This window comes from Prunus dulcis, chromosome 1 (genome assembly GCF_902201215.1).
Source record: "Prunus dulcis chromosome 1, ALMONDv2, whole genome shotgun sequence".
Classification (NCBI taxonomy): Eukaryota; Viridiplantae; Streptophyta; class Magnoliopsida; order Rosales; family Rosaceae; genus Prunus; species Prunus dulcis.
Window position 1 is genome coordinate 26000987 of NC_047650.1, and position 26928 is coordinate 26027914.

Genomic DNA, 26928 nt, shown 5'->3' on the forward strand with positions numbered 1-26928 from the left:
TGGTGGCTTGGATCGGCCCGGCGCTGTCTGTCAATTTCAATAAATTTCTTTATCTTTTATATCTTTTAGTCAGCGGCTGAGAATACCTTTTGTCAATTGTGCGTTAAAGAGCTCTCACTTTTTTTTTTTTTTTTTTCGGAATATGTTTGTAACTTATATAGATTGCTATTATTCCAATTTCCGTTGAGTTTTGAGTTTATCATCACTAGCTTCTCTGCACGCAATTCCGTGCTTGAGCAATTCCGTGCTTGAGATAGATTTTTTTTAAAAAATTTAAAAAAATAATGGATAGTTGTATTTCATAAAAATAGAATTCATTATCTGAATTTTCGTTTAATTTTAATTTTTTTAATATTTACCATATTATTCTTATTTAATTAATAATTTCAATTCTTAATATTTATATTAACAAATGACATTTTCTGGTATTTTGAATGTTTTACTATTATCTGTCTTTTGTTTTATATATATAGATAATATGATAATAAAGATTCATAAACACGAGATTTAATATTCAATCACAGTAACGGTTCCATTGGGATTTAGATATTGGAAAGATTTACATCTTGATATCATAGTATTACAGTCACACTAAATAATTTTTTTTTGATTTTCTCGTGGTTGGCACCAGCGCTGCCCATGTTACATTAGCACAAGAGCACAGTATACGGGCTTGCGGCAGGCAAGGGCCACCCACCCACCCACCGCGGCTTATAGAACATATGCAAAGCAAATGCGAGGGTCCCAATTGACGCTTGTTTTTCAGGTACACTTGGTGGGTGCATAAAGACCTAATTAGTAATTGCAAGATCATGCCATTGATGTCCGTACATACCCATTGGATGCGTGAGTTTGACACTTGACAAAGCAGGGATATGTTTGTCTTTATACTTTTTGCGAAGCTGTTCTCAATTTGGCTTGTAGGTTTTGGAAATTTGCCAACTATGGAAATGAGTTGAAGTAGGAAAAACTTTGCCTAACTAAACATGATGCGAGACACACACCACACAATCATCCACGCAAATGAATTCCGATCACAATTTGGTAAACGTACAAAAATAATGAAAATGCTAATAGGCATCCAATGTCTTCCATTGATTGATGGATAACAAAACCTAGGAGCCTATTTGTGTTGTATTGCATGTTAGTTTAATAGTTTTGTTAAACAAGGTTAATAGGCACTCAACCCAAATGCTACTGTCAATTCTATTCCTCCATTTATAGAAAGAAAAAAAAAGGAGAAGTAAAAAAATTGTAAATTTGTATGTCTGTCACAATGCAAATTAACGTGTTTGTTTCTTCATCATTCAATTGAGAAAGCTGAAAAAGGAAAAATAAAAGTTTGCTCGTGTCACAACACATGTTAAATATAGAGTTATTTTGTTAGGTATATGTTTTTACTTTAAGGAATACACATACATGTCGTCTTCTCGACTGCAAACATGCTAACAATTTTCAACTTAAAAGTATACAAACCAAATTTTATATTCAACCCTATTTCGCTATCATAAGACATGTTAAATTGTAGTTTCGTTATCTTTTGAGTTAGAGAATACAACACTTAGTGTTAGTCATACTTCTCCCTTGATTAATTAAAATGAAAAATTATTATTATCTCGTGGCATAACACAAATTAAACGAAGAATTTCAATATGATTCGTGTCAGACAAATGTACGTTTTTTCAATAAAAGATTCGCGTAAATATGTCTTTTCTCCGTAAAGTTGTGTACAATTTCCAAACTAAAAAATTAGTAGAAAAAGAAAAAGCAGCGCAACCCAAACTCTTCGAGTGGTTTAGGAAAAGTGGAGTCCTTGTCTATTGCTGCAAATATCGAAAAGAAAAAAGAAATCTAAAAATTTATTATAATTTTGTAAATATGCAAATAAATTGAAGTATTAAACACCTCTCTTCTCTGTCTCTTTTTCTTAGACTGCTCTCTTTCTCTCTCGATAGTTTGCGGTTTCTCAAGAATTCCCACTTCCCAACAAATCCAGAGGAAAAAAGAATCAAACTCCTGTCTATTCCAGGAAAGGAAAAGTATCAAGGAACATTAAATATTGTTAACGAGAAAGAAACCGACCTTCATAGGGTGGCCAGGCTTCTGAGTTATCGTTGCTGAACTCACTTCCACTCCTTTGCCACATAATAAGTGAGTCCGTCACTGCACCCATCACCACAAGCACACACATTGGTTTGGCTTTGATCCATATCATCTTTGGAAATTTTACTCTATGCTTGGGTATTGGTTCTTTTGCCATTACAATTTCTGGGTAATCATTAGTTTTTTGTTATTTGATTTGTGTTTTGTTGTGGCTGTTTGCTTTGGCACTCGCTGTTAGATCCAAACAAGGCGTTAGAACAGAGTTGTTAAGCCTGTTTTACAAGTTTTTGTCTGTATGGATGTGTTTTTGTGTTGATTTTCTCTTATACGCATGTTATGTTTGTGATTGTGTTAACTGGGTGATCCTTAATTTAAGATTCTGTGATGGTAGATATGGTTTGGATCAAGATTTTGTCCAGTGTATATTTGGAGCTACCAAAAATGTGTCTGCTGCTCTGTGATATGTGAAACAAATTAGTTATAACTTATGTGATGGCAACTGACCAAAAATGTGTCTGCTCTGTGATATGTAGAACAAAGGAGCTAATGTTTTCATGGGAATGGCTTAACTTCGTGATCATGGGGTTTTAAATGCTCCAATTTCTTTACCTTCCAACTTTCACAATTCTGCACGGAAACTAGCAAGTATACACTGGGTTAAGGTTATAAGTTAGAGATGAGAACGTTGAACATTAATATTGGATGTCAGCATAGCTTTACCTTTGCTTATTAGAGTGTACCTTATGCAGTGTTCAGTGAATTCTTAGACAATGGTTGTAGGCTTAGTGCTGTCAAGTTCTTGAGTTTAATACTGTTGCAGTAATTCTCAACATTTAGTCAAAACAAAATTAGCAACATTAAAAACTGATCTAGTACGACACAGGGGTTTGTCAGACCCTTATTATGCTTCATCAATCAGAGGCATACCATACCCTGAGTCACTTCAGAAGCTGAACCATTTTTGAAATTTTTTGTTTATAAACAGGACTTATTGCTATTGATTCTATGATCCCTATAGGGCGTGGTCAGCGAGAATTAATTATTGGGGACAGACAAACCAGTAAAACAGCAGTAGCCACAGATACTATTCTCAATCAACAAGGGCAAAATGTAGTATGAGTTTATGTAGCTATCGGTCAAAAAGCATCTTCTGTGGCTCAGGTGGTGACTGCTTTACAGGAAAGGGGAGCAATGGAATGCACTATTGAGGTAGCTGAAATGGCGGACTCCCCTGTTACATTACAATACCTTGCTCTGAAGTTATTAGCAGGAGTAGTTGTACTTATAATCAGTGCTGCAAACAGTTAATGGCCTAGGTTTGGCAAATTGTCCCTTGGCATGACAGTCATACCTCACTAATGCTTAAATATTGCGTTCCTTAACTTTTGTATGCCATTAATTTCTCAAATTTCACCTATATTGCAACATAATCTGCTTCCTTTTTTTTGGGCCAAATCAGCATTCTTATGTGTGCTCAGGTGTGTGTATGCGCACGTATGTATGTTACACTTCTTTGAGTAACTAGAAGTAGAAGCATTCTGGTCATGAAGAAGACTATGTTGGTGACCTGTTATTTAATTGTTACATTTTGCCTCTCAAGCTTGCACACTCACACTCTTTAGTTGTGCCATTCATGTTTTTGATGTTTTATCATTTTATATCTCTTTTTCTTTCTTTTTTTTTTCTTTTTTTTTTCTCACCAGAGGGTGCCAGCATAATATTTATGGCTCAAGATATGTCTGGTGTTGATTCACACCAAAGACGGCAAGGCCTTCTAAAAGATCAAGTTCGATTGGTTAAGAAAAAGGATTCTCATTATGAGATTGTGCCAATCCAAAGTCCCTTGTCATTTGAGAAGGGTTTCTTTATAGTAATCCGTGCATGCCAATTGTTGGCCCAAAAGAATGATGGGATAATATTGGTTGGAGTCGCAGGTCCTTCTGGGGCTGGAAAGACTGTGTTCACAGAAAAGATACTCAACTTTATGCCCAGTGTTGCTGTCATATCAATGGACAACTACAATGATGCCAGTCGGATTGTTGATGGCAACTTTGATGGTAAACCATCACCTTACTTAGTTCTCTTGTATTGAAGCTTTAGTATATATGTTTTCTCAGGAAGCACAATAATAGAAATGTTTTTATATAAGTTTTCATAATCAGATAAGTTCTGATGTAATGTTTGTGCAATCTTATTGAAAACTATGTAAGGTCCTTATTCTCATTATATGATGCATGAACTTATGATAATTACTTTGTAGAAGTGATTATCTAGCCATCATGAGGACGTGATGAAATTTTCTTTAGATCTTTAGACAAGGCAGAGCATTATGCTTTTGGTTATATTAATTATTTCCTTTTTCTTCTCTTATTATTATTTTTTTTTTTTAAAATTATAAAACAGATCCACGATTGACGGACTACGACACGTTACTCCAGAATGTAAATGACTTAAAAGCAGGGAAGGAAGTTCAGGTTCCAGTTTATGACTTCAAGTCTAGTTCCCGCACAGGATTCAGGTTGAATGCCTCTCCATTTAATGACCTGCATAGCTTAGCATATCCATGGATTTCTTTGAGAAAGCTTTTAGAAATTATATTATCTTAGGGTAGCTAAGGCTTTGAAACGTAAGGAGAACCCTTAAATGTCAATTTAACTCTACTTTTCCATTTCAAGTATTGGTATGACAGTCTGAGTGTTTTACTTGTTGGCCATGGATGTAGTGAATGGTGAATACTTTTGTGCTCTTTTGGGAGTCTGAAGGACCAAACATCCCTAAGAAGAGAATATATTTTTCCTTTTGAGAATCATACCCATTCCATATTTATAAAGCAGAGCCTTTCTATGCTCCCTGTTGAAAACTTGAACCTGAATTTTGGCCCTTTGTTTTATAATTAATTTGTTTAATATTTCTTGAAATAAGTGTTGGTTTTTTTTTTGCTAATCAACAAAATTCTATCTTTTATTGTCTACAACTTCACCTTTTATGCTTCCTTGGATAGCACCTTTGTAAAGTCGTTCGTCAAAGAGATTGCTGTTTCTATAACTTTTCATATTTTCTGGTCTGGCTTAAATCTTATCTTGAATAATGTGCTGGTGACAGGACAGTTGAAGTCCCAAGCTCTCGGATTGTGATCATTGAAGGCATCTATGCTTTGAGTGAAAAGTTGCGGCCTTTCCTGGATCTACGAGTATCTGTCACAGGCGGTGTTCACTTTGACCTGGTCAAAAGGGTTTTACGGGACATACAACGAGCTGGCCAGGAACCAGAAGAAATAATTCATCAAATATCTGAAACTGTACTTATTTTGCCCTTCTAGATATCTTTAAGTGCTTTGATAAGTTGTTGCTTTTCCTGAAGTCTGAACTTCTCTCAGGTATATCCAATGTACAAGGCCTTTATTGAGCCAGACCTTCAAACAGCACATATAAAAATTATCAACAAGTTTAACCCATTTACTGGATTTCAAAGTCCCACTTACATTTTGAAGGTTAATATCTCCCTTCCTTTTTCAGTTATTGTAGTTGTGTTGGTATTAATTCTAACATTGAGTTGCTACATCTTCATTTACACTGAAAATTGAATGCTACCTTTTATTGTAGTCAGCAAAGGACTTGTCAGCGGATCAGATTAAGGCTGTCTTTTCTGAAGATCACACAGAAGCAAAGGAGGAGACCTATGATATATACCTTCTACCACCTGGTGAAGATCCAGAATCTTGCCAATCATATCTGAGGATGCGGGATAAAGATGGGAAATATAGTCTAATGTTTGAGGTTTGCCTTTCAAAGCTTAGTTTCTGCATTTTTGTGTGAGAACAGATTGTAAAGGACTTGCTGGGGTTAAAAATAAATTTAGCTGCAATGTCAAAAGAGTCCCAAGCACTTGTGACTAAGTAATTTTATTTGCATGATCTTGCATAATCACAGTGTACTGCATATTTCAGGAATGGGTGACAGATAATCCATTTGTTATATCACCAAGAATAACTTTTGAGGTCAGCGTGCGACTTCTTGGTGGACTAATGGCCTTGGGGTACACGATTGCAACTATCCTTAAAAGAAGCAGCCATGTATTCTCCAATGATGGGGTGTGTGTAAAAATTGATTGGCTAGAGCAACTAAATCGTCGATATATTCAGGTACGGATAAGCTTTTTTCTTTCTTCTCTGCATAGTGTAGATACACCGAAGAATGAAAAGTTCTAAATTGCACAAATATGTAATGTGTGTTTATGTTGCTTTAGTTTCTGAATAAAGTTGAGAACCTCTGTCATTTTTTAAGGAAGCCAACATGACCATCAATACTAATTATGTCTTGGAAAACAAAATAAGCAAAAGATAGAAAGCATGCTTGTCTATCAACCTTTACCCTAATTCAGTGTATCTCTCTTGTTTTATTTATTCTCTCTGAACCTTTCTGTTATTCTCTATCTTCTCTTTCTCAATCTCTCTTCCGTTTTTCTCTTTCATCTTTTCTATGTTCATCATCTATTTTTCTCCGTTGAATTCTTTTTCTTCTTATTCTGTCTTGCTCTCTTTCATTATTTTTCTTTTCTTGCATTATTACGCTACATTGTTTACCCATTGGGGATACAGACAACCCTGTAGACAATTGAGATTCCTATCTGACTGTGTTGTTTAAGTGGCAACCTTTCTACATATCTGACTGTGTTTATTCAATGGAAGCCTGCCTTATGGTTCATTTTTTTCTTACTCTCACCTCTATGTCATTTTGTAACTCATATTGACGTAACTCTTGTGCATATTGACAAAAAAGGTGCAAGGAAAAGATCGTGTACTTGTAAGATGTGTTGCGGAGCAGCTTGGCTTGGAAGGTTCATACATTCCTCGTACCTATATTGAACAAATTCAACTGGAAAAGCTTGTAAATGAGGTCATGGTATGATAACTACATCTTATCCTCTTTATACGCTGAGTACCAGGCTATGATAAAGCTCCAACACATATGATGCCTTATTTTGCATCTGTTTTCCTGATCTGATCCTCTTGCAGGCCTTGCCAGATGATTTGAAGACGAGGCTTAGCCTAGATGAGGATCTTGTTTCAAGCCCCAAAGAAGCACTTTCCAGAGCCTCCGCAGATAGAGTTGCCATGAGAAATAAGCATCTCAAGAGGTTTAATTTTTTGTAATCCATCTTTAGTTTAATATCTTTGTGAAATTGTTTAGATGTTGGCAATGCATTTTTATGATGGTATAGAAAACCTATCTGCTGGCTCCTTCATTTGAGATCTCTGATATAGCCTTGCATTGATCTCAACTGTAAATAAATAATTTTTCTGAGCACTAGCACAACCTCTTCGTTTGTGTTTTTTTCCACTTTTCTTCGAAGGTTCATCTAGAAGCTAGCTCCCTTAAGCTGATTGTCCTGAATTTATTCTGGACAGTGGTATGTCGCAGTCATATACAACCCAAAGGGACAAAAGTACATCTAAGCTTACAGGATATGCTTCCAACAGCCAAAGGTTTGATGAGAGAAATTCAGAGTCATCAGCAACACTAGCAAGCCAGGTAGAGTCAGTTATAATAGTCCTTGTGTGCTTTTGGCATTTGGTTCCCCAGCAAGTTAATATATTCACTTATCAACATTCTTTTTTTTTTCCTCCTCATTTCTATTGTGGCAGGGAGTAGTTACTCAGCTATCAGAACAAATGTCTTCGCTGAATGATAGAATGGATGAGTTTACAAATCGAGTTGAAGAGCTAAATTCCAAGTTGGCTGTGAAGAAAAGTTCTCCTAGCCAACAAAACATGGCTCTTCAAGCTGAAACCTGCAATGGCTCTGTTCCCACTTCTTATTTCATCTCTGGCTTAGGCAATGGTTCTTTAACCGGGTCAATATTGCCAAATTCCTCATCTTCCTCGCAGCTGGCTAAGGAATCTTCAGTAATGGAAGAGGTAATGTCTTACTCATTTTACCTTGTGTCAAAACTCACTTGGTTTGTGAGCTAGAAGAGTAAAAGGAAACATATGAATGATCATAAAATCTTGCCCAAAATTCAATTCTTGCGTCTTGACTGATTCATTTATCTTTTTTTTTAAATTCCTTGGCATTCTATCAGATGTCAAGTATTGCACGGGGGCAACGTCAAATCATGCATCAGTTAGACAATCTCAGCAATCTTCTCCGGGAAAACATGGGAGAGAGAAATCGCCCAGTAAGAACTAACAGCAGGAAAAGCACCATTGCTCAACCTGATCAGCCCTTGACAGTTCCTCTTGCAATAACACTGGCTGTTGGAGTTCTAGGACTCATCATATACAAGGGTATCTTTACTCGAAATTGATGTAGTTTTGAAAATCATTAGACTGATAAACCTTTACTTTTGCCCCTCTTAGGTTCCACTATAAGTGTGTTGCAAGTACTACCCTTCTGCTCGGGAAAGATAGTTAACAAAAAGAGGTTACGCTAGAAGCAAAACAGAAGCTTTCTAGCTTGAGAGTTTGCAAAGAAGGGTGCCCTAGCAATTTTGAAATTTTGTGGCCTACTTCCATTAGTTTATAGTTATTACTTTGCTAGTTTCAACATTTCCAAAATAGAGATTGAAGAAAGAGAGAAATTGCACAATAAATCAATCTTAGAGTTCAATTTTCTTTTTCTCGCAGGAATGCTTGCCTTTGATCTATTGCTTTCTCTTGAGTGCTACTAAATTTTGTTACTGCACACATTATTTGTCGTAGAGAATTGCATGCTGAGTTAGAGTGGTTTGCTTCAGTTTTCAAACTAGGCTTTACGTGAAGAGTACTACCACCTCTTATTATACCCATAAATCTTTGTTCGACATTGTTGTTCTGGTTGGCAAAGAGATTGCAAAAATCACCATCTTGCATTTTTCTTACAATAACTAAGAAATATTCTTAACTTCTCCCATTCTTTATATAGATAATAACCCTTGAAAGTAAAAAATTTGGGTAATGACCTAATAATAATGAGTAATGCTCTAAACCATTCTAATTGATGAAGGAGAATCGGGTAAAATGGACATGCTGCTCTAACTAACTGGCATTTATTGGGCCAGGCCTATAAAGTGCAACTTACGACCCAATCTTTTTCTTAGCTGGTGAGTTCTAAAACCCAACCTAAATTTCTTTTACCCAGACGTAAAAGATAAATAAAATAAAATCCAAGCCAGACATCAACTGCGGCTGTCCTGTCATTACAAACTAGCCTAGCCGCTGATTTCTCTGTACGCGGGAGAGAAAATACTCGGGAATGTAAAATGAGCCACGCTCTAAATTTCCTGTTCTCAGTGTGCTCATGATAGAGTCCAAACCGCCACACCGAACCTCGGGAAGCTCCTGGTTTACCTCTTAACGCAGAGAAATAGTAAAGAATTGAAATTTCAGAAAAAGATAACAGAGCTCTCTCCTTCATGATTCTCCTCAGGCTCCGGGTATCTAACATTTCTCTTTTTCCTGAATATTTATTTATCTTTTGCTGTATAGTGGTATTTGTTCCTTGTGAATTTCTTTAATTTCTTAAGTCCAAAGATCTGATGCCTGATTAATTGGGTTTGTTCGGCTACTCTGGAATTTTAAAGAATTTTGATTGATATGCATGGTTTGTTGAAAGGAGAAATATATATCAGTAAAACCCCTCTGCTCTAAGAAAGCCATAGAAAGCGAAAGGATTTATAAATTTAATATAAATAAATAAATAAAGGTTTTGCATTTTATGTTTGTTGTCGTTTTTCTATATGAATACTGATGAAATTCACTATAAATTAAGAGTACAAGCTTTATATAGGAGTCAGCTGAATTTTGTTTTTTCTCAGATCCTAATGATGTAAAATCTGTAATTTGGGAATTCGAATATTGGTTATTTTTCGTCTTTGTTCTTCATAAGCAAATAGAACATATGCAGAAAAATCGTGGGTTTTGCTCAATTTTTTATCTTTCTGTAACTTTTTGTAGTTTGATGAATGTTCACTAGAGTTCTTCAACTGCCAATTGGTTTTGTTGCATTGATTTGCAGTTGATTTAGTTTGAATGTACGAATGGGTGATCTATTGGATCGTGATTTGATAAGCAATCTGCCTCAGAGCATTATAGAGAGCATTCTCACGCGTCTCCCAATTAGAGATGCTATAAGAACTAGCTGCTTATCAACGAAATGGAGATACAAATGGACTACGCTCACCCATCTTGCATTCGACGAAAAATGTGTCACTCTATCTAATGACCGAACTCTTGTCGAAAGAAGCCTTATAGACTTTATCACTCGGGCTCTCTTTCTTCACCAAGGACCCGTTCACAAGTTCCAGCTTTCTACTTCCTACTTGCAGAGCTGCCCAGATATCGATCAATGGATACTTTTCCTTTCAAGGAATGACATAAAAGAATTGGTTCTTGAATTGGGAGAAGGCGAGTGGTTTAGGGTGCCCTCATGCCTTTTTTATTGTAAAAAGTTGACCCGTTTGGAGCTATTTCGATGTGAGTTGGATCCACCTCCTGCTTTTAAGGGATTTTTGTGTTTGAAGAGCCTCAATCTTCATCAAGTTTTGGTTGCTCCTGATGCAATTGAAAGTCTTATTTCTAGTTGCCCTCTACTTGAGAGTCTGGCTTTGTCATACTTTGATAGCTTAGCTCTAAATATCCGTGCCCCAAATCTCAAGTACTTATGTCTTGAAGGTGAATTTAAGGACATATGTCTTGAAAATACCCCACTTTTGGTTGCAATATCTGTTGCTATGTATATGACTGATGATATTGCCGAGCACTTTGAGCAAAGTTCAAATTGCAATTTTATCAAGTTTCTTGGTGGCATACCACGTCTCGAGAGGCTTGTTGGGCATATCTACTTTACAAAGGTAACATTTTTATGTGATTTTGTTTGTTAATTATCCCCCTCTTTCAATCTTCAATGTAGGTAATCTACAAGCGCATATATGTTTCTAACAGCGATTCTGTTTTCATATGTTTTTGTTTATTTTTTTGTTTCAAGTATTTGAGTATAGGTAATGACCAGGGAATCCTTCCGATTACTTATAACCATTTAAAGATTATTGAATTATATCAAGTAAGTTTTGAAGATATGAAAGAGATACTAGTTGTTCTTCGCTTGATTACGAACTCTCCTAATTTACAGGAACTTCAAATCTCGGTAAGTTACTGTGAACATGTTGAAGTATTACCCTATTTTTTTTTTCATTCTTTTGTTTTAGTCATGGACGTTTTAGTTTTTAGTTTTACATTTCTGTTAATTAGTAAGGGTTACTGCCAACATAGGGTTCCTCAAACACTTTAGCAGCTATAGAAGCATCCGATTTGGATTTCTGGGAGAAACAATGCCCTTCCGATTGCGCATTTGGAAGACTTAAAGTTGTGAAGATGACAGATATGTCTGGAGTGCCACATGAGATGGAATTCATCAAGTTTTTGTTGAAGAAATCACCAGTGCTTGAGACCATGAGCATTACGCCGTGTGCATATGTTTTAGATGGACGTTTGAATATGCTGATTGAGTTGGTGAGCTTTAAACGGGCATCTCCTGAAGCAGAAATTTTATTCATCCAAGATTAAGTAGTGTCTGTCTGGTATGTTTGACGGAGCTGGCCTTTGAATTGTGTTTCGTATTCTTCTTAGACTTGAGAGTGACAATTTGTTAATATTGTTCAAGGTCTCATTCACTCATATTATAAACAAAACAAATAAAAGATCAGTTCTCATTTAATAACTGGCTGCATATTATAATGACTAATGATATTAAATATGAGTTGAAAATTCAGTTTTTTATTGTTCTTTTGTTATTTGTTTCTATGGGAGAAACAGAGACGTCCATTTCGTTTGTTTGCATGGAGTACGCAGCGATTTAAGTTTGTTCCTCCCAAAACAAAAATTGAAAATGATGTTGGTCGTTTAGTGAGACTAAAATGTAAGGAAAAAGAAAAATACTGAGAATCCCAGATAAATAAACAGATCAAATCCCCATCCTGTTGTATATACGGGAACACAACCAGTTTCAGGACTCAAAATTCCATTGAAATCAAGAAAACAAACAAAATTCTGTCCTAGAACATTATTGTTGCAATCTCAAGAACCCAAGTTGGATGTTCTGAGGAAAACTATTCACTCAAGATCAATCGGAAAGTGGATGTGACACTCGATCTACACGTCAGTTTCTCATATCAGATTCTGTACAGTCGAAGTTTTAACACAACTCTTTGGAGCTTCAATTTGATGCTTATGATAATATACAACAAACTCAATCAATTCTGACTCATATTCATGGTATCAACTTCCATTCCATTATGGATATCATTTTTCTCTGCTTTCTTTGCTGTGAGAGTAAGTATTATCTTGGTCCAGAGAGTTCCATTGCTTGTGCAAGCAATGAAGAGTCGTCAGTAAGATCAGAGTAGCGCTCGGAAGAGGAAAATTCATTGGCTCTGCACCTATTTGATTCAGCTCTCTGAGAAGCTTCCCATTTCTCTGCAAGTCCATCTCCTTCGAGCATTCGAACGACTTCGGACATCTTGGGTCTTTGACGGGGAAGATTTTGAGTACATAAGAGAGCTACTTGAATCATTTCTTCGAGCTCGATTGGATCATAGTCATTTTTCAGTTCCTTGTCAACTAGCACATCAAACTTCTTTTCCTGTTGGATTTTCTTTACCTGCAGTAAAAAGTCTTGAGTTAGCTACATCAACCGAAGCATAAACAACCCTCGAATTTCTTTTGGTAACAAATGCAAGGAAAACATCTCTGTCTGGCTCACCCAGTCAAGTATGGCTCCTTTCTGGTTTGCTGCTTTCCCAAACTCCAGAGCTCTTTGGCCTGATATTAATTCAAGTATAAGAATCCCAAACCCAAAAACATCAGTCTTCTCAGAGGACTGGCCAGTTGAGAGGTACTCTGGGGCTATGTGCCCCACAGTACCTCTCACGGCAGTTGTAATGTGTGAATCATGGTGATCCAACAGCTTTGCCAACCCAAAATCTCCCACCACAGCCTCACAGTAATCGTCAAGCAGAATATTTGCAGCCTTGACATCCCTGTGAATTATCTTGGGGTCACACTGCTCATGCAAGTATAACAATCCCCTTCCAGCTCCCAATGCAATCCTTTTCCTTGTACTCCAATCCAGGGCTGGCTTGGCTACAATAGAGGAAGTAAACTATGAATGTTTTATTGATGTATCAAATCATCACTAAAAACAAAGGAATTCTCTTTAATTAAAATTTTGCAAGTAGGTAAAAGAGCATAACATCTTACTCTATGTAACATGTTAGAAAATTAACAGGTCAACAGAGTGCAGATCAAAGGCTCTTTACCTTTGAGACGCGAAGCAACACTACCATTGGACATGTAGGGATAAACCAAAAGCCTCTCTTTGGCTGTCATGCAAAATCCATAAAGCCGGAGAAGGTTGCGATGCACTGCTAGGCTGATCATCTCAAGTTCTGTCTGAAATTGGATTTCACCGCCTATGGCATTAGCATCCTTGAGCCTTTTAACCGCTATTACTGTACCATCTCGGAGACATCCTTTGTAGACATTTCCGAAACCACCCTTGCCAACCAAGTTTTTGCTACTGAAGTTGTGTGTTGCAGCTTGAAGTTCTCTGAAGTGAAACGACCTCAGGTTTCCAAGGCAAACTTCTTCATGATGTTGTTCTGAAATTTCTAATTAAGTGTTAGAAAATACAGCTTGTTGAAAGTCTAATTAGTCTTTATTCGCATACACAAAAGTATACCAACCATTAACATCTAAGAATATCTGTTTGTTGTGTTTTTGCCTCCACCAAAGAAGGAAACCAAAACCGAGAATTAGAAGACAGATGCAGCCTAGGCTTGAGGCAAACGCTAAGGCAATTTTGTGGCTCCTAGGTCTCCCAGCAGGTTGAGCATCTTAAGACACAATAAAAAAAGCAAGTTAGGGTATTTGCAAGAAGTTGTTGAATCGTGAAGATAAATAATACCGAAGGAGAGCAAAACGAAAAGTAGATTTTGAAATTCAAAATAGAACCAGAAGGTAACATAACCTTAAAGCAAGTGATGGCACATAAATTATATAAAACATAAGTGTTTCATTAGCTTAAAACCAAAGCCAAAAGGATGATAATATTTCAAGAAGTAGAGAACTTCAAAGTTTGAAAAGTGAAAGAAACCGGCAATAAGCAGGAACTATATACTTTGTGAGTTATTCGAGGGAAAAGCTGGCGGCATCCTCGTTGTTTCAAAGCAGTCTTGCTCTATTCCAGAGACACACATCAGAGGATTTCCCACAGCACTGTGTCAATTCAGAAACTAAATAAATGAGTTTTAGTTATTCATCTTGTGTATTGAAGAGGGAAACAAAAAAACTGGGAGGAGGAAAAGAAACATTGAAATGACTCACTTGAATGTTTTGGCAGGAAACCTGGGTACTGGACCACTCAAATTATTAAAAGACATGTCCCTAAACCATCAAACAAAATCCACAGAAACCTTAATTAAGATCATATTTCAACATGAATAGAAAGTATAATTAATCTTGATGTGTGGAGTTTGGAGAGAATTATTACAGAAAGGCCAGCTGGGTCATGTTAGCAAAAGATGAAGGAATTGCACCGGAGAGACTGTTATTGTTTAGCCGCCTGCTTGCAACACAAATAACCATTATGACCATCCACTAAAATACACTTCCAAACTATTTGACTATGTTTCTTTTCTCAGTGACTGATACTTTCAGTTTTGGAAACAAAATTTCTGAATTGAACTCACAGGTATTGTAGGCTTTTCAAGTGGGATAGAGTGCTGGGAATTTGACCATTGAACAAGTTGCTGGACAGATCAAGTGTTTGAAGCTTTTGGAGCTTCCCAAGTTCTGTGGGGATTGATCCTGTTATATGGTTATCCTGAAATGTTCTGCAAAACACATTTTTCAGTAAAATATATACCGTACTCAGATACAGATATATTGCTTTAATAATAATTGATTGCTCACACAAGCTGAAGATTTGTCAAGTTTCCTATGCTTGGTGACAAAGTGCCTGATAAATTCTGGCTTGGAGTTCCCCTGCACAAAAACCATTGCAAACTACATAAGATATTTATTTATTAATGCATGGTGCATTTTTCAATTTCTTAATTAGTGTTTTGGTGTTTTCCAGCACTACTTACAGGCCAATGACTAAACCATCAAGAGAACAAGTGACCATATTCCAGATGCAGGGGTCCACAGAAGTTTCATCCCAATTTTTAAGAACACCACGAGGATCCTTCAGAGCCTCTTTAATGGCCATTAAGGCTTGCACTAGAGAAGAAGAAAAACAAAAACAAAAATTGTTTGTGTCCTGGTTTTTCAATGGCTAAGCAAAAATGATCAAAATCTGCAGAATTCAGTTACCTTCAGGGTTGACACCCTTTGGAGAAAGCAAACCAGTCACAGAAGTCGTCCACAAGCACAAAAGGACCACAAAGCACAAAGCTTTACCTTCCTTCCTAATCTCCATTGAGTTGCAGGTCCAAAAAGAAGAGGTACCCAAAATATTATGATATGAGCTCCTCCTTTTTCAATGAAGAGAAGTAGTTTGAAAATTTGAAAGCTTCCACAGAAGCAATCTGCAACTGGGTTTATCCAATAAACTTCAAAGTTGAAACCTTTGTGTTGTAATGCGTATGATGATTTGCATCAGAGGCAAAAAACCAGTACAAAGCCTCGTGCTTTGCACTACCAGAATTGCACTCACTCACTCAAGGCTTACTGACAGACCCAAGAGCCAAGAAGCAGAGTTTTGGTTTGGTTGTAAAAAGACTTAAAAGAGAAAGAGCATGCCTGGCCTGCCAGTCACTGGTTCAGTTGAGAAAAGGAAAGGAGAGAATATATAAAAGCTAAAGATGAGCAAGCAACACTCACTAACCAAGTCTAGAAGATAATTGCAAAAGAAAATTCCTTCAATCACGTATTGGGTTAAAGAAAAGGGACCTGAATTTTTAATTATTTTATTATTCTCCTGATTATAAAATGCAAAGCAAGTGAAGTATTACCTGTTAAGCACTGTAAAAGTTATAATTAAGGCACCTTAATCAAAAAATGACGCTATGGTCAGCTTTAGCTTTTGCTGTCAGTTAGAGAGAGAAAGAGAGGGAAAATCTGCACAGTATTTGGCTCTGATATGCTAAGCTTCCATAGGGGCTCCCTGAGAATCCAACATTCCACTAAGTTGGCCATTTATATTGATTCTCAAATTCGGTCTTATATTTTTCTAATAATTATTAAATAAAGTTGAATATATAGGCTCAAGGTCACATTTTCAATCGATTCTGTTTCGTTTTAACTTTGACCAAACTGAATAAAAAGATTATCATCATCGAATCAAAAAAATTCCATTTTAATAATAAACGATCATATTTTGTATTCAGCAGGAACAAATCCAATGGTTTGTGTTGTGGGAAAATGGGAACCCATCAATTCAATTCAACAGAAGAGTCATAAAATTTACCTAGAGCAAGTTCTGAAGTTGGTTTACTTGTTCAAAAGTAAGATTTTCTCAAAAGAAAAAGAAAACAAGAAAATCTCACTCACCAAAAAACTGTTTGTGCTAAAGATAGATGAAGAGATCAGTTGATGCTTACAACATTACACTGTCTCCTCATTCAACAATCAACAGACATCCCTTCAATAAACAAATCAAGAGTAGCAACTTTTAAAAGCAAAAGCAGCTCCTCCTTCGTTCTCTCTCTGGTTAAAAGTAAATAAACATGCAAATTTTGTGGCCCCCGCATATCTGTCCTCTTGCTGATGAAGAACCAACGGTTCTGGTCTCACTAGGCAACACAGTGCTTTACGTGTGCCTGCGGTGCACCCAAAATGGGAATGTGGGCCAACCATCTCCAGAATCAAAATATAACACCAGGCCAGTGAAATGAAACAGGGATGGCCGCTGATTCGAACTGATCATTTATACTAATTAGCACATATATATATATATATATATATATGTGTGTTGTACATTAGCTGCACGTGCAATGTAGACCCCACAGACACACAGTGCCCATTGACTTGATGTTCAAACGTTTCTTTGGACGAATTGCCTATAGTTTTCATGATTATCAATCTCAGATTCTATAGTAAAGTTGATCCAATGGTTATCATTTGTGTTCAAACATAAAGATGATTAAGATAGGAATAGCACCTTATAAAGGCGTTTGCAACTAGACAAAGCAACTTAATTTGAGGGGACATTTTTTTAATAATCCGCACGAGTAAGTTTTCACTGTGGTAATATTTCGTTTCTGAGTAAAAATTAATGTTGTTCATAAACATATGCAAAAATTTGAACATCTTTTCCTAATTAAAATAATTTAAAATATCCACTATCGTAAAAAAAGAATTACAAAGAACTATATCACTTTAAAGTTTGAAGTAAAAAACCCAAAAAACCTAGATGGAAATCTGCACTTACAATTATAGCCGCTAAATGTTGCTATGCGATGCATGGCGCTTGAATTTCTCTAATGAAAAATAGATAAAAATGCATGGCAATCATGAATGATAAAATAGAACTGGTTTTGTGTCAAGTAAAGATTCCTAATACGACCTGTCGTCTGTGGCCCCTTCATGTTCACTGACACGCACTTATCTCCCTTGTGGTTGGAACATGCAAGGAAGGAATTGACTAAGAACCAGAGGGACTTTGGAGTAATTGTGCACAAATTGTCTTTCACTTGACAAAGATATGGTTCTGCTGTTCCTGTCAATTGAGTCATCTCACATATCTGTCTTCCTTCCTTTGGCTCCATATCCAGTTCATTTCATGCCTTTAATCACCTCACTCTACCAACCAACCCTTTAATTTCCACCTTTGTACTCTTCCTTCCCCTGATTAGCAGAATCCATGTCCAATTAACAAATCAAGGAAATTTCCCAGCCAGTCAGGTCTTTGGTCCTCTTGGAGCCAACAGGGAGTCAAACTAGTGGAATTATAAAGAGAGAGTTGACCACAATTGTAATCAAGATCATATGCACTACTAAAAGGAGGGGCTCTAGCTCCCCAAATGAGTAGGTAATTATTGTTCTTTTTTTACCACTTGACTAAGCTTGGCTTGGCTTGGCTTGATTTGCTTGAGTGAATTAATATAGCTACTGCTTTTTGAAAAATTTGTACCATCACATGCATGATTTTGTTTCTGGTTCTATTGCTCAAAAGGTGAGGACATTGAATAAAATGGGTAGTCTCCCTAACCCCACTTTGTCTCCCTACCCTACTCCCTCCGTTCTCTCTCTCTCTCTCTCTTTATTTTCTTTGAGTACAAGTGATTGTGAGAAGGAGATTTACACAAATATTCATTGAGTGTCCACGGTTTTCAAACTTATCCCCACATTGGTTCCTTTCTCTTTAATAATAACAAAAGAATTGCTCATTTCTGAATGCATTCCCGACCCACTAGAGTTTTGTACCAAATACAGAGAACTCTGTCATGATATCACTGTCCATGTTGTTCCACCATGCATTGTGTATGATTCTCTCATGGGTCCATCTTCCTCGTCATGTATGTACCTTCAATGCCCTTGCCTTGCCTTGACAATAATTCAAAAGGACAAGAGAACTTCCTCAACTCATTTTGTAAATAAAGTGATACCGGATAGTTTCGAGTCTTTTTTTTTTCTTTCTTTTGTTATGTTAGAGGAAATCGAACTTTGTATCATAATTCTAACTCATTATCTCATTCTCCTTTATCATTTGAGCTAATCCTAAGGGGTTGGATTGGTTTAAGATAGTCCAATACTAAAACTTAGTGAAGGTCTTATGAAATCCCCATGATGAGAAGCCCTTTTCTCAGTTAACTTAGAAATCGAACCTAAATGTTGTTGGTTTTGTGAATTATAAAGGCGCCTCAAAGGGCTGTTTCATCAAAAGGACTTGATTGTCAGTTTCAATTTTAGTTAAAGCACACACCTTTTTGTTATGGCTAAATGGAATAAATTCCTTTTCGAATGGTGCCAACTAAAAGCTTAGGATACCTTCTCTTCTATCTACGCCATCAACCATCTTTATTTTCCTTTTGTAGTGCACAGATGACTTTACAATTCTCTCCCGTTCTTATTAGCCCAAAGAAAATCTCTCTACATTCCTTATAACACCCGAAAAAAGGGTGGAGAAAAACTGAAAGTAAGCTTGCTTTATATATTTTAGAAGGAAGATGCTATATAGTCTACTCTCTTTTCCATGAGTCTTTCAACTAACACGAGATCAGATTCACACGAGTCCATGAGTTGGGAAATAAAAATCTAAGAGGGAAATATATATATATATGTATATATATATATATATATGTATAGAGCTTTTATTAAGGGATCCTTCAAATAAAAGCTTATTTGAGGGACACTCTTTGTAAGCACTGGCGGACCTAGTAAGGCGCAAGGAGGTGCAGCTGCACCTCCCTTTGCCGGAAAAATTATTGTAAGTGCTTCAAATTGTCCCTTTGCTCAACTGGTGTACAGATTACCTTATTTCCATTTTCAACATTTAAGTAAATGTCTTTTTCCTTTTCCTTTTATTTATTTTTATATTACTCCATTTACTTAAGTTTACAATGTAAATAAAGAAGTACCCCCCATTTGGATTCAAATAAAAATACTAGAAAATCAAATTCCCACTAAATCAAAATATGAAAATTCGGTTTTAGTGCGAAATACGATTTATGCTAAAAATGATAGCTCATTAAGTCAATATATACTTCATACTAAAATCCCATAAAATCAAGTTTTCTTATTTGATGTGTAACGAATAAAAGCCGCCAAAAATTATCTTGAGAAAATGATTATTTCGAAAAACCATTTTTCATACTTAGTCAATATTGCACCTCCGCTAAAAAATTTCTGGATCCGCCAGTGCTTGTAAGCCCCACTTCGGATTGTATTTCACTAATACAAACCGTCTATTTTGTAGATACTCATTCAAAGATCATCTCTACAAAAAATCACTTGAATCCGATATCATTTGACCACTCAATTGAGTTATTGAAATTTAGCATTTTCTTGAAGCACCGTGTTCATTGATTTTGTAAGACACAATTGGATGTCGAAACGGTTTCCGATTTGTCTAATTTTTTGTAAGGATGATCTATGAATGAAAATCTAAAAAATTGATGGTTTGGATCATTGGGAAAAAAATTGTAGGGTACCCTAAAGGGCGTCCCTCAAATAAAATTATTTGAGGGATCCCTCAATAGAAGATGACTGATATATATATATATATATACATGTATATTATTAGTACAACAAAAGTAAATACGAGTTCATTTCCATGAGGATTGAAACCAATATTAAAGAGATGCACTAAATATCTAACTTGTAAAGCAATAAATTGTTTTTCGGATTCAATGCAAACAAAATAGAACACAAATTGAAAGAGAGGGACATTATTACTGTGAAGACGTCATGTATTTTCTACTATCCTTCTTTATTTTTCACACTGTTTATAATGATATCCACACGATAATAATGTATGGACATCCGAATATAAGAATAACTGTATCTGTAAGTGTATATGTATATATTCATGATTGGAGTGTTGGGGGTATTAAGTTCCCCAATTCTACGAAAAAAACGAAGCAACTTAGTTTGTGAAAAGAAAAAAAACAATATATGCACCAGATTTTGTGTGTTCATTTTCAATTCAATCAATGACAACTTGACAAGTAAGGAGAAAGTCAACAGTGTTTGTGATTTTATCCATACAACTTGATCCTGTTTGTTTGATAGGGTGTCCAAAAGTAGAATCTTTGCCTCTTCAAATGAAGATCACAAAGTTAAAGGCTCTCTCTCTCTCTCTCTCTCTCTCTGTGCCAGCAAGGCTGTCTGGTTCACACAAACCAAACGTCCAAAGCTGATGCGTAGAACCCACTTTTTTTTAATAATTTGATTTAACATGTTTTAGAAGGAGAGCATCTGCAATAAGACAAATGTCATTTAGCGTACAGTGAAAATTAGACAGGACTAAAAACAAACGTAACAAAGATTTTTCCCTAAGAAAACGTTAAAATAAAAAGTTAATCACTTTTTTGCAACCTTATTACCTGGCTGGCTGGCTTCCATACATACATGACAATTCACAGGGCAATAACAGAACAGAGGCCTCCTCACAAACCGAAAGCTATAAAAAGGCACCCTGATGACATGACAGATAGAACAATATAGGCCAAGTTGCCTAATCCATCTGCTTCTGCAATAATTGATATTGCAAACAATTTTAACCATTCATACATATAATATACCTCAATTTCTATATCATTTACATTGGACCGACCCCTTGAGAATTATGAATTATTTGTCTCCCTTGGTCCCTCCCAATATTGGCAACATGTTTCAATTGCTTTTGAGCAGACAGGTTCTGATTAAAGCCTGTGCTATAAAAAAGATCAGAAAAAATGTTAGCACGGGCAGGCACACGGAGGAGCCATAGAGATGAAAGATTTGAAAAGCCAGGCCCAGGACGATAGCTGATCCGCTAGCTGCTGTCTTACATGTACACAGATGAATAAAGCAGCTGTGTGTCCCTGAGAAGCTGGACCCTCTTCTCTCTTGCTTCCAGAGACGACCAAACAAGCAAGCAAGCTTATACAAATACAATGACACATTTTCTTATCTATAGATACAAATTACAATACATAATATGTGTTCAGATTCAGATATATAAAAGTTAACAACTTGGTGGTTCCAGAAGAACTTTCAACCTCACATGCACAGAAAAAAAAAAAAAAAAACTGAAATGTGCTATGGGGTTCAAATGTCTTTAGGGCCATACATACTTATAGTATTGTGTTGTGTGATTGGGCCTCTGGATCTCTCTTCATAAGAAATGTTCAAGGTGGCTTTTTTGCACTTGCTAATTAGTTGTAGTTAATCTTGATGGTCCAATGTGGAAGTTGTTTGTGAGGTAAAATACCTAGGCCAAGCTAGGCTAGAGCACGGTGTTAGTGGTCAAGTTGGGTCAGAGCACGGCGTTAGTGGTCGGGTTGGGCTCGAGCCTGGTCGCCATATATTTTTCCACCCTAACTCATGTGGGCTTATGGGCCTATTGGTCCATGAACTTGGGCTCGGTGCACATTAGGTTGACATCAACATGGTTTACGTAGTGTTCACTCAAATGACTTCTAGTCCTAAAGGAGTTGGAATGTTTCGGGATTACCAAGACGCCTATTTAAATGGAGTCCTAGTCCGAGATGGGTTAGTTTGTTCTGGAGTTCTAGTTCGAGGAGAGCTAGTTTGCTCTGGAGCTCCACTTCGAGAAGGATTAAGTAGTTTGCGATGATATAAAAGGCTGAGGTCATCCTCCGTAAAAAGTATGCAATTCTAAGCACTAGTAGAACCTATTGTGCAATTTTATTATCAAACATTCGACTGACTTAAGCATCGGAGAGTCCTTGGCTGGCACTATACTGGTGTCACCCATTGAAGCTATCTTGTTTTACAGGTTCTGGATGACGACTTGGTTTGTCACGCTGACCTAGTCTGGAAGAATTGCCCGACCTCGATCTCGAAGAGGTCATCTTCTGTTGAACCAATTTTAGGCATCAACAGAAGTATACCAAGGGTCTTGATTTTCTGCAGAAAAAAAAAACAAAAAAAGGAAAAACAAAAACAAAAAGATTCGATGAAAAAGGAGGGGAAAGTGTTATTCTTCCATTTGCATACCCAATAAAAGATTATGGGTTTCAAAAGATGAACTTGGTAGGTATGCGTATGACTCATGAGTGCGAAAGAAGAATAAAAGATAATCACATTTTGTCAAATGAATATTTTGATGTCAACAATTTTGTTCTTGTTATTGTTATAAAACAACAAATGTGTGAAATTTCCCAAAATTCAGATGCAGATGGAGTTGTCAATGTCAAAAGTTGAGGCTGGGCAGGCAGCGGCTCATCTATGTTCCAGAGTTTATGGGACACGGGCCAAGGTTTTTTCATCTTGTTATATCTACTGTTAGTCAAAAGTTAGGCAGCTTTAGTTTTCTTGGGATCTAGCAAGCTAAGCTAGCTGGCCCTGCATCTCCAGGCAACCGAAAAACAAAAGAACTTTGGTAGCTTGCCCCGTTTGTTTGACTAACAAACAAGGAGAAATCGAAAACCACGCAAACGCCATAATGAATGGCGCGCGCCCCGCTCTCAGGGTTTGAACTTTGAAGTTACTTGACGGGTCCAACACAAAAAAAATTAACATATGGGCCAAAAGGGCCTGACTTTCAATATCCATCCCAAAATCCATGCAGTGCAGCCTTGCATAGAGATGAAGTCAATAAACAGACAGACAAAAACGAAGGAAAGTTCAGAGTGAATAATTTCAAAGGGCATCGAAGCCCAACAACCACATTTTGCCATCCATACGATCCAAAAGCAGTATTTACCAATTTACCACCCAGTAATCTTCAAAGACAGACAACACAGAGATGAACTAAATGTATGAATAGCAAAAGGGGCCGAAAACCAATCAGAATAAATAGCTAAACATAACCAAGGATGGTTAATAACAGATGTCTGAATCAAACAAACAATAACTAGAGCCCACCAAAGGCTTGTGCTGTATCAAGAGAAACAACACTTAACATGAATGGAAAAACTGCAGCAACAATAAAAGTAATTGAAGACAATTTTTAAACATGCTCTAGGTTTTTACCATTACCAGGCCATTGCTGATAATGGGTAATTTATTATTCATAATCAGAAAATGCCGACCATAATAACTTTTGTACTTAATCTTCTTCCTCTTCTTCATCTCTCCAGCAGCCTTTAAGAGTTGATCTAGGAGAACCACAGTGCTCAGTCTTGAGGAACCTATTGTAGACAATGGAACCACCCATTCCAAGCTCTTCGTGGCTGCTCTCTTCGCGACAGTATCCCTTCAAATCCACTGAAGATAGTTGCTGGAGTGACTTGGTAGCAACATCAGCGTGCACAGCAATGGAGAATTCCCTCGGTTGGAAACAAGCCAGGACCCTCTCAACCAACTGGTTGATATTCACATCTTTCAGATCATATCCAGCTGTTTCAAAACTTGCATAACTGAAACCATCTTCGGGTGTAACATGAATGGTTGAAATTGCAGCTCCTTCGATGGAATTCATGGAATAACCACAGGGGTCAAACTCGAAATCGCAAATATCAGAATCTGGAAGGATCTTTCGGATACCAGAATCGTTTGTCATTGCAGCTGCAGAGCTTGATTGGGATTTGTAGAACACAGAAGCCTTCTCCCTGTCCAAACCAGTCATGCACATTTCTAGAGTGTAAACAGGGTCAACTAAGCTTCCTGATTCAGCAGAAGCACAATACACATGCCATTTCTGAGGTCCATCTGACCGACCCATCACATACGCCCTGCTTCCTGAACCAAGCTTTCCAAAGTAGCCGTCAAGGACAGAAACTTCTTCTGAGAAGTTACGATGAGGGTATGACTGTGCCCCTGGAAAAATGAAACTCCCGCGAGTGTACTTCACAGATCTCACAGAAAGGGAAATGGTTTCAGCCAACTTCAGGAGAGGCGGGATCACAAGGAGCAACTTGGTTGTCCCACAAGTTTTGATGATCATCTTGTACGGATAAATAAAGAGGCTTGACTCAGAAAGAACATAGGAGTCCACATGATCATTTGACAATGAAGAGACGATAGTGCATTCAGCTTCGTCAAGAAGGGCATCTATCTGAGCTTTGGCCAGAGATCGAAGACCCCTTCCTTCAGGATCAACGAAGATGCTCGGTTCAAAAAATGATATTTCTAGCCTCTTTTCGAAACCTTCAAATCCAATTGCAGAGACCGCCATGGCCATTATCAACTAACAGGAACGATTATTGTCGCAAGAAGACCCAAAAAGCAAACAGAATACAGTCGCAAAGATACTAGAGTCGCTAAGAGAGAAGAGAGGAAGATGCTGATCGAAGTAAAGACACAAAAACCAACTAAAAGCAATAAAAGTTTATGAACCACGTCTTGTGGTTAGGTTTCCAATTGAGAAATATCAGGATGGTTTGCGAGCGCACTGCACAAGATGGAAGCAAAAAGTTAACATTTTTCATGTACAATGATTACTTCCACAATTTACCCAGCTAGAGGGAACTCATAACCAAACTCTACAATAAAATGGCAAACCGAAACTTACGTTGGAGTAAGCAGCAGATCTGAACTTCTTGATTCCACCGTTGGGTCGGATGTCTTCGATGCTGTACCCAAGAGGTGCTTCATAGAATAAGGATTTACTACTACTAGAATTCTTTTTACCACCTTTAGACTCCATTAGATCATTCAGTTCTTCCTGTTGACAGCCAACCAAAAAAGATGTCACTAATCAGAAACAAATAATTCAAAGAATTAAGGTTTAGATCTACATGGAGAGGAATGTGGAACAAATCCCAGAAAAGAAATTTTCTCAACATCACAACATGTAGCTTATGAAACAGATTTGAGTCTATATGTTCAGAATCCAAATTATTCTTCAACAAACACGCAACATAAAACCCATATGAAATTTTTTTATTGGTAATGCGTATGAATTATACAGTTGATGATTTAACAATAAAAACTATTAGATTACAACACAAAAAGGGCAAAATTTTATTGAACATTACTGGTACATGACAAAAAATAATTCATTTTAGATGGATTTCGTGGACAGATTTAATTAAAATATTTATGAAAATACGAATATATCAAATCATTGTGCAAGTTAAATCACCCTATTTGATGCAACAAAAGGAATTCCAAAACACAAATTTTATTCCAGCCCCAAAAATCCAAACCCATATAACCCAACCAGCTCTACCGTGGTAAACAAAACATCAGATAAAAATGAAAACTTTTACCAAAGAATGATACAGGTTATCAAAGGTTCCTCATTTTCCACACAGACCACATGGACAAATAATCAAATTCCCATTGAAATGAAGAAAAGAAACAACTAACATATGAAAATGAAAAACAATCGAACTTACAAATATGAAAAATTGTTGGGCGTTCTCTTCGAACTATAAGTCAACGGCTTTCGACCTCCCCCGAAATCCCTAGATGGAAATTAATAAGAAAATCGAACGAACCAGCGGGCGGCGAGAAAATGCAGATATCAAAAGGGAGGCGGATCGAAAACCCTAGAAAAATTTGATTGTTGCTGTGGCTGTTTTGTTTTTCTGGAAAATGATAGAGGTATGGAGCATATTTATAGAGTACGTGAGACTGCTTTCCAAGTTTACCCCTGCTTGATGGTGAAAAGACGACCATGCCCCTACGCTCTCAAGTCTGCTATGATAGGCTGGGGACGTTATTTCTTGGAAACAGCTGAGCCTTTCAATGATCACATTTTTTGTATTTGGTCAAAACTTTTTTTATTATTCACGGATCATGCATTCTTTCTGTTTCTTTTTAACTTTTTTTAGCTAAAAATAATAATTATCAGTAATCAAAGGTTTTAGGGGCAAGAAAATTTCTTAATAACAAATAATAATAATAATTGAAATATGGAAAATTTATTTGTCTTGGTAATTCAATATTGGAAAGTTGGAAAAGTTGAAAGAAAGTTTTAAAAAGGCATGCAAACGAAATTTATCGCTGATGTATTATGAGATTAATATATATTCATGATGTAGAATCGCTGATAATGCATATAATCAATATATTCAGAAAAAATAAACCATTCATTTGTCTCCTATTTTAGGATTTAATTGTCTACAATTATTACTTTGAATTTTTCTATTGTAGTGGGACTAACCGTTATAATAAATAAAAAGCTAGAGGTTAAGGATTTTAATTTTATTTATTATAAAAATATGGTAATCAAACAAAATTATCTCAAATGCTAGAACTAGTGAAGGCTTAACTTTTTAGTCTTTTTACTT

The 26928-nt window shown here is 36.6% G+C and overlaps 5 protein-coding genes across 8 annotated transcripts in view; 2 read left to right on the top strand and 3 right to left on the bottom strand.

Moving 5' to 3' along the window:
- The first annotated feature begins 1899 nt into the window (after positions 1-1899).
- Positions 1900-8727, top strand: LOC117615360 (inorganic pyrophosphatase TTM2). Of its 3 annotated transcripts, none has more exons than XM_034344431.1 (13): positions 1900-2151; positions 3089-3312; positions 3807-4160; positions 4507-4621; positions 5206-5401; positions 5480-5593; positions 5706-5879; positions 6050-6244; positions 6882-7004; positions 7118-7239; positions 7511-7634; positions 7748-8020; positions 8185-8727. In XM_034344431.1, exons 3-13 carry the CDS (start codon positions 3827-3829, stop codon positions 8407-8409), a joined length of 1995 nt encoding a protein of 664 aa, XP_034200322.1. In that variant the 5' UTR covers positions 1900-2151; positions 3089-3312; positions 3807-3826; the 3' UTR covers positions 8410-8727. The 3 variants fall into 3 exon arrangements, with proteins under 3 accessions (XP_034200322.1, XP_034200323.1, XP_034200321.1); XM_034344432.1 differs by having other exon boundaries at positions 3122-3312; XM_034344430.1 differs by lacking the exon at positions 3089-3312.
- A 526-nt stretch (positions 8728-9253) lies between these two features.
- LOC117616305 (F-box/FBD/LRR-repeat protein At1g13570) lies at positions 9254-11798 on the top strand. 2 transcript variants are annotated; one of them, XM_034345567.1, is made up of 4 exons: positions 9254-9516; positions 10098-10932; positions 11067-11225; positions 11351-11798. In XM_034345567.1, exons 2-4 carry the CDS (start codon positions 10120-10122, stop codon positions 11642-11644), a joined length of 1266 nt encoding a protein of 421 aa, XP_034201458.1. In that variant the 5' UTR covers positions 9254-9516; positions 10098-10119; the 3' UTR covers positions 11645-11798. The 2 variants fall into 2 exon arrangements, with proteins under 2 accessions (XP_034201458.1, XP_034201456.1); XM_034345565.1 differs by having other exon boundaries at positions 9254-10932.
- Positions 11799-12029: 231 nt separating this feature from the next.
- On the bottom strand, positions 12030-15898 carry LOC117612906 (protein NSP-INTERACTING KINASE 2). The gene is made up of 11 exons (XM_034341543.1): positions 15452-15898; positions 15226-15358; positions 15050-15121; positions 14827-14970; positions 14628-14699; positions 14462-14521; positions 14256-14353; positions 13822-13971; positions 13396-13737; positions 12840-13219; positions 12030-12737 (listed from the first exon to the last, which is right to left on the bottom strand). Exons 1-11 carry the CDS (start codon positions 15555-15557, stop codon positions 12417-12419), a joined length of 1878 nt encoding a protein of 625 aa, XP_034197434.1. The 5' UTR covers positions 15558-15898; the 3' UTR covers positions 12030-12416.
- A 7598-nt stretch (positions 15899-23496) lies between these two features.
- On the bottom strand, positions 23497-26237 carry LOC117623230 (S-adenosylmethionine decarboxylase proenzyme). Its single transcript, XM_034354132.1, has 3 exons — positions 26032-26237; positions 25203-25355; positions 23497-25082 (listed from the first exon to the last, which is right to left on the bottom strand). The coding sequence occupies exon 3, from the start codon at positions 24870-24872 to the stop codon at positions 23799-23801; it is 1074 nt and encodes a 357-aa protein (XP_034210023.1). The 5' UTR covers positions 24873-25082; positions 25203-25355; positions 26032-26237; the 3' UTR covers positions 23497-23798.
- The window catches only part of LOC117617333, a 29193-nt gene continuing 27326 nt past the window's right edge, over positions 25062-26928 (bottom strand). Inside the window, exons 2-3 of the mRNA XM_034346669.1 lie at positions 25203-25355; positions 25062-25082 (exon numbers count right to left, since the gene is read on the bottom strand). Of these exons, the coding sequence (XP_034202560.1) occupies positions 25062-25082; positions 25203-25355 (174 nt within the window). The remainder of the gene's footprint in view (positions 25083-25202; positions 25356-26928) is intronic.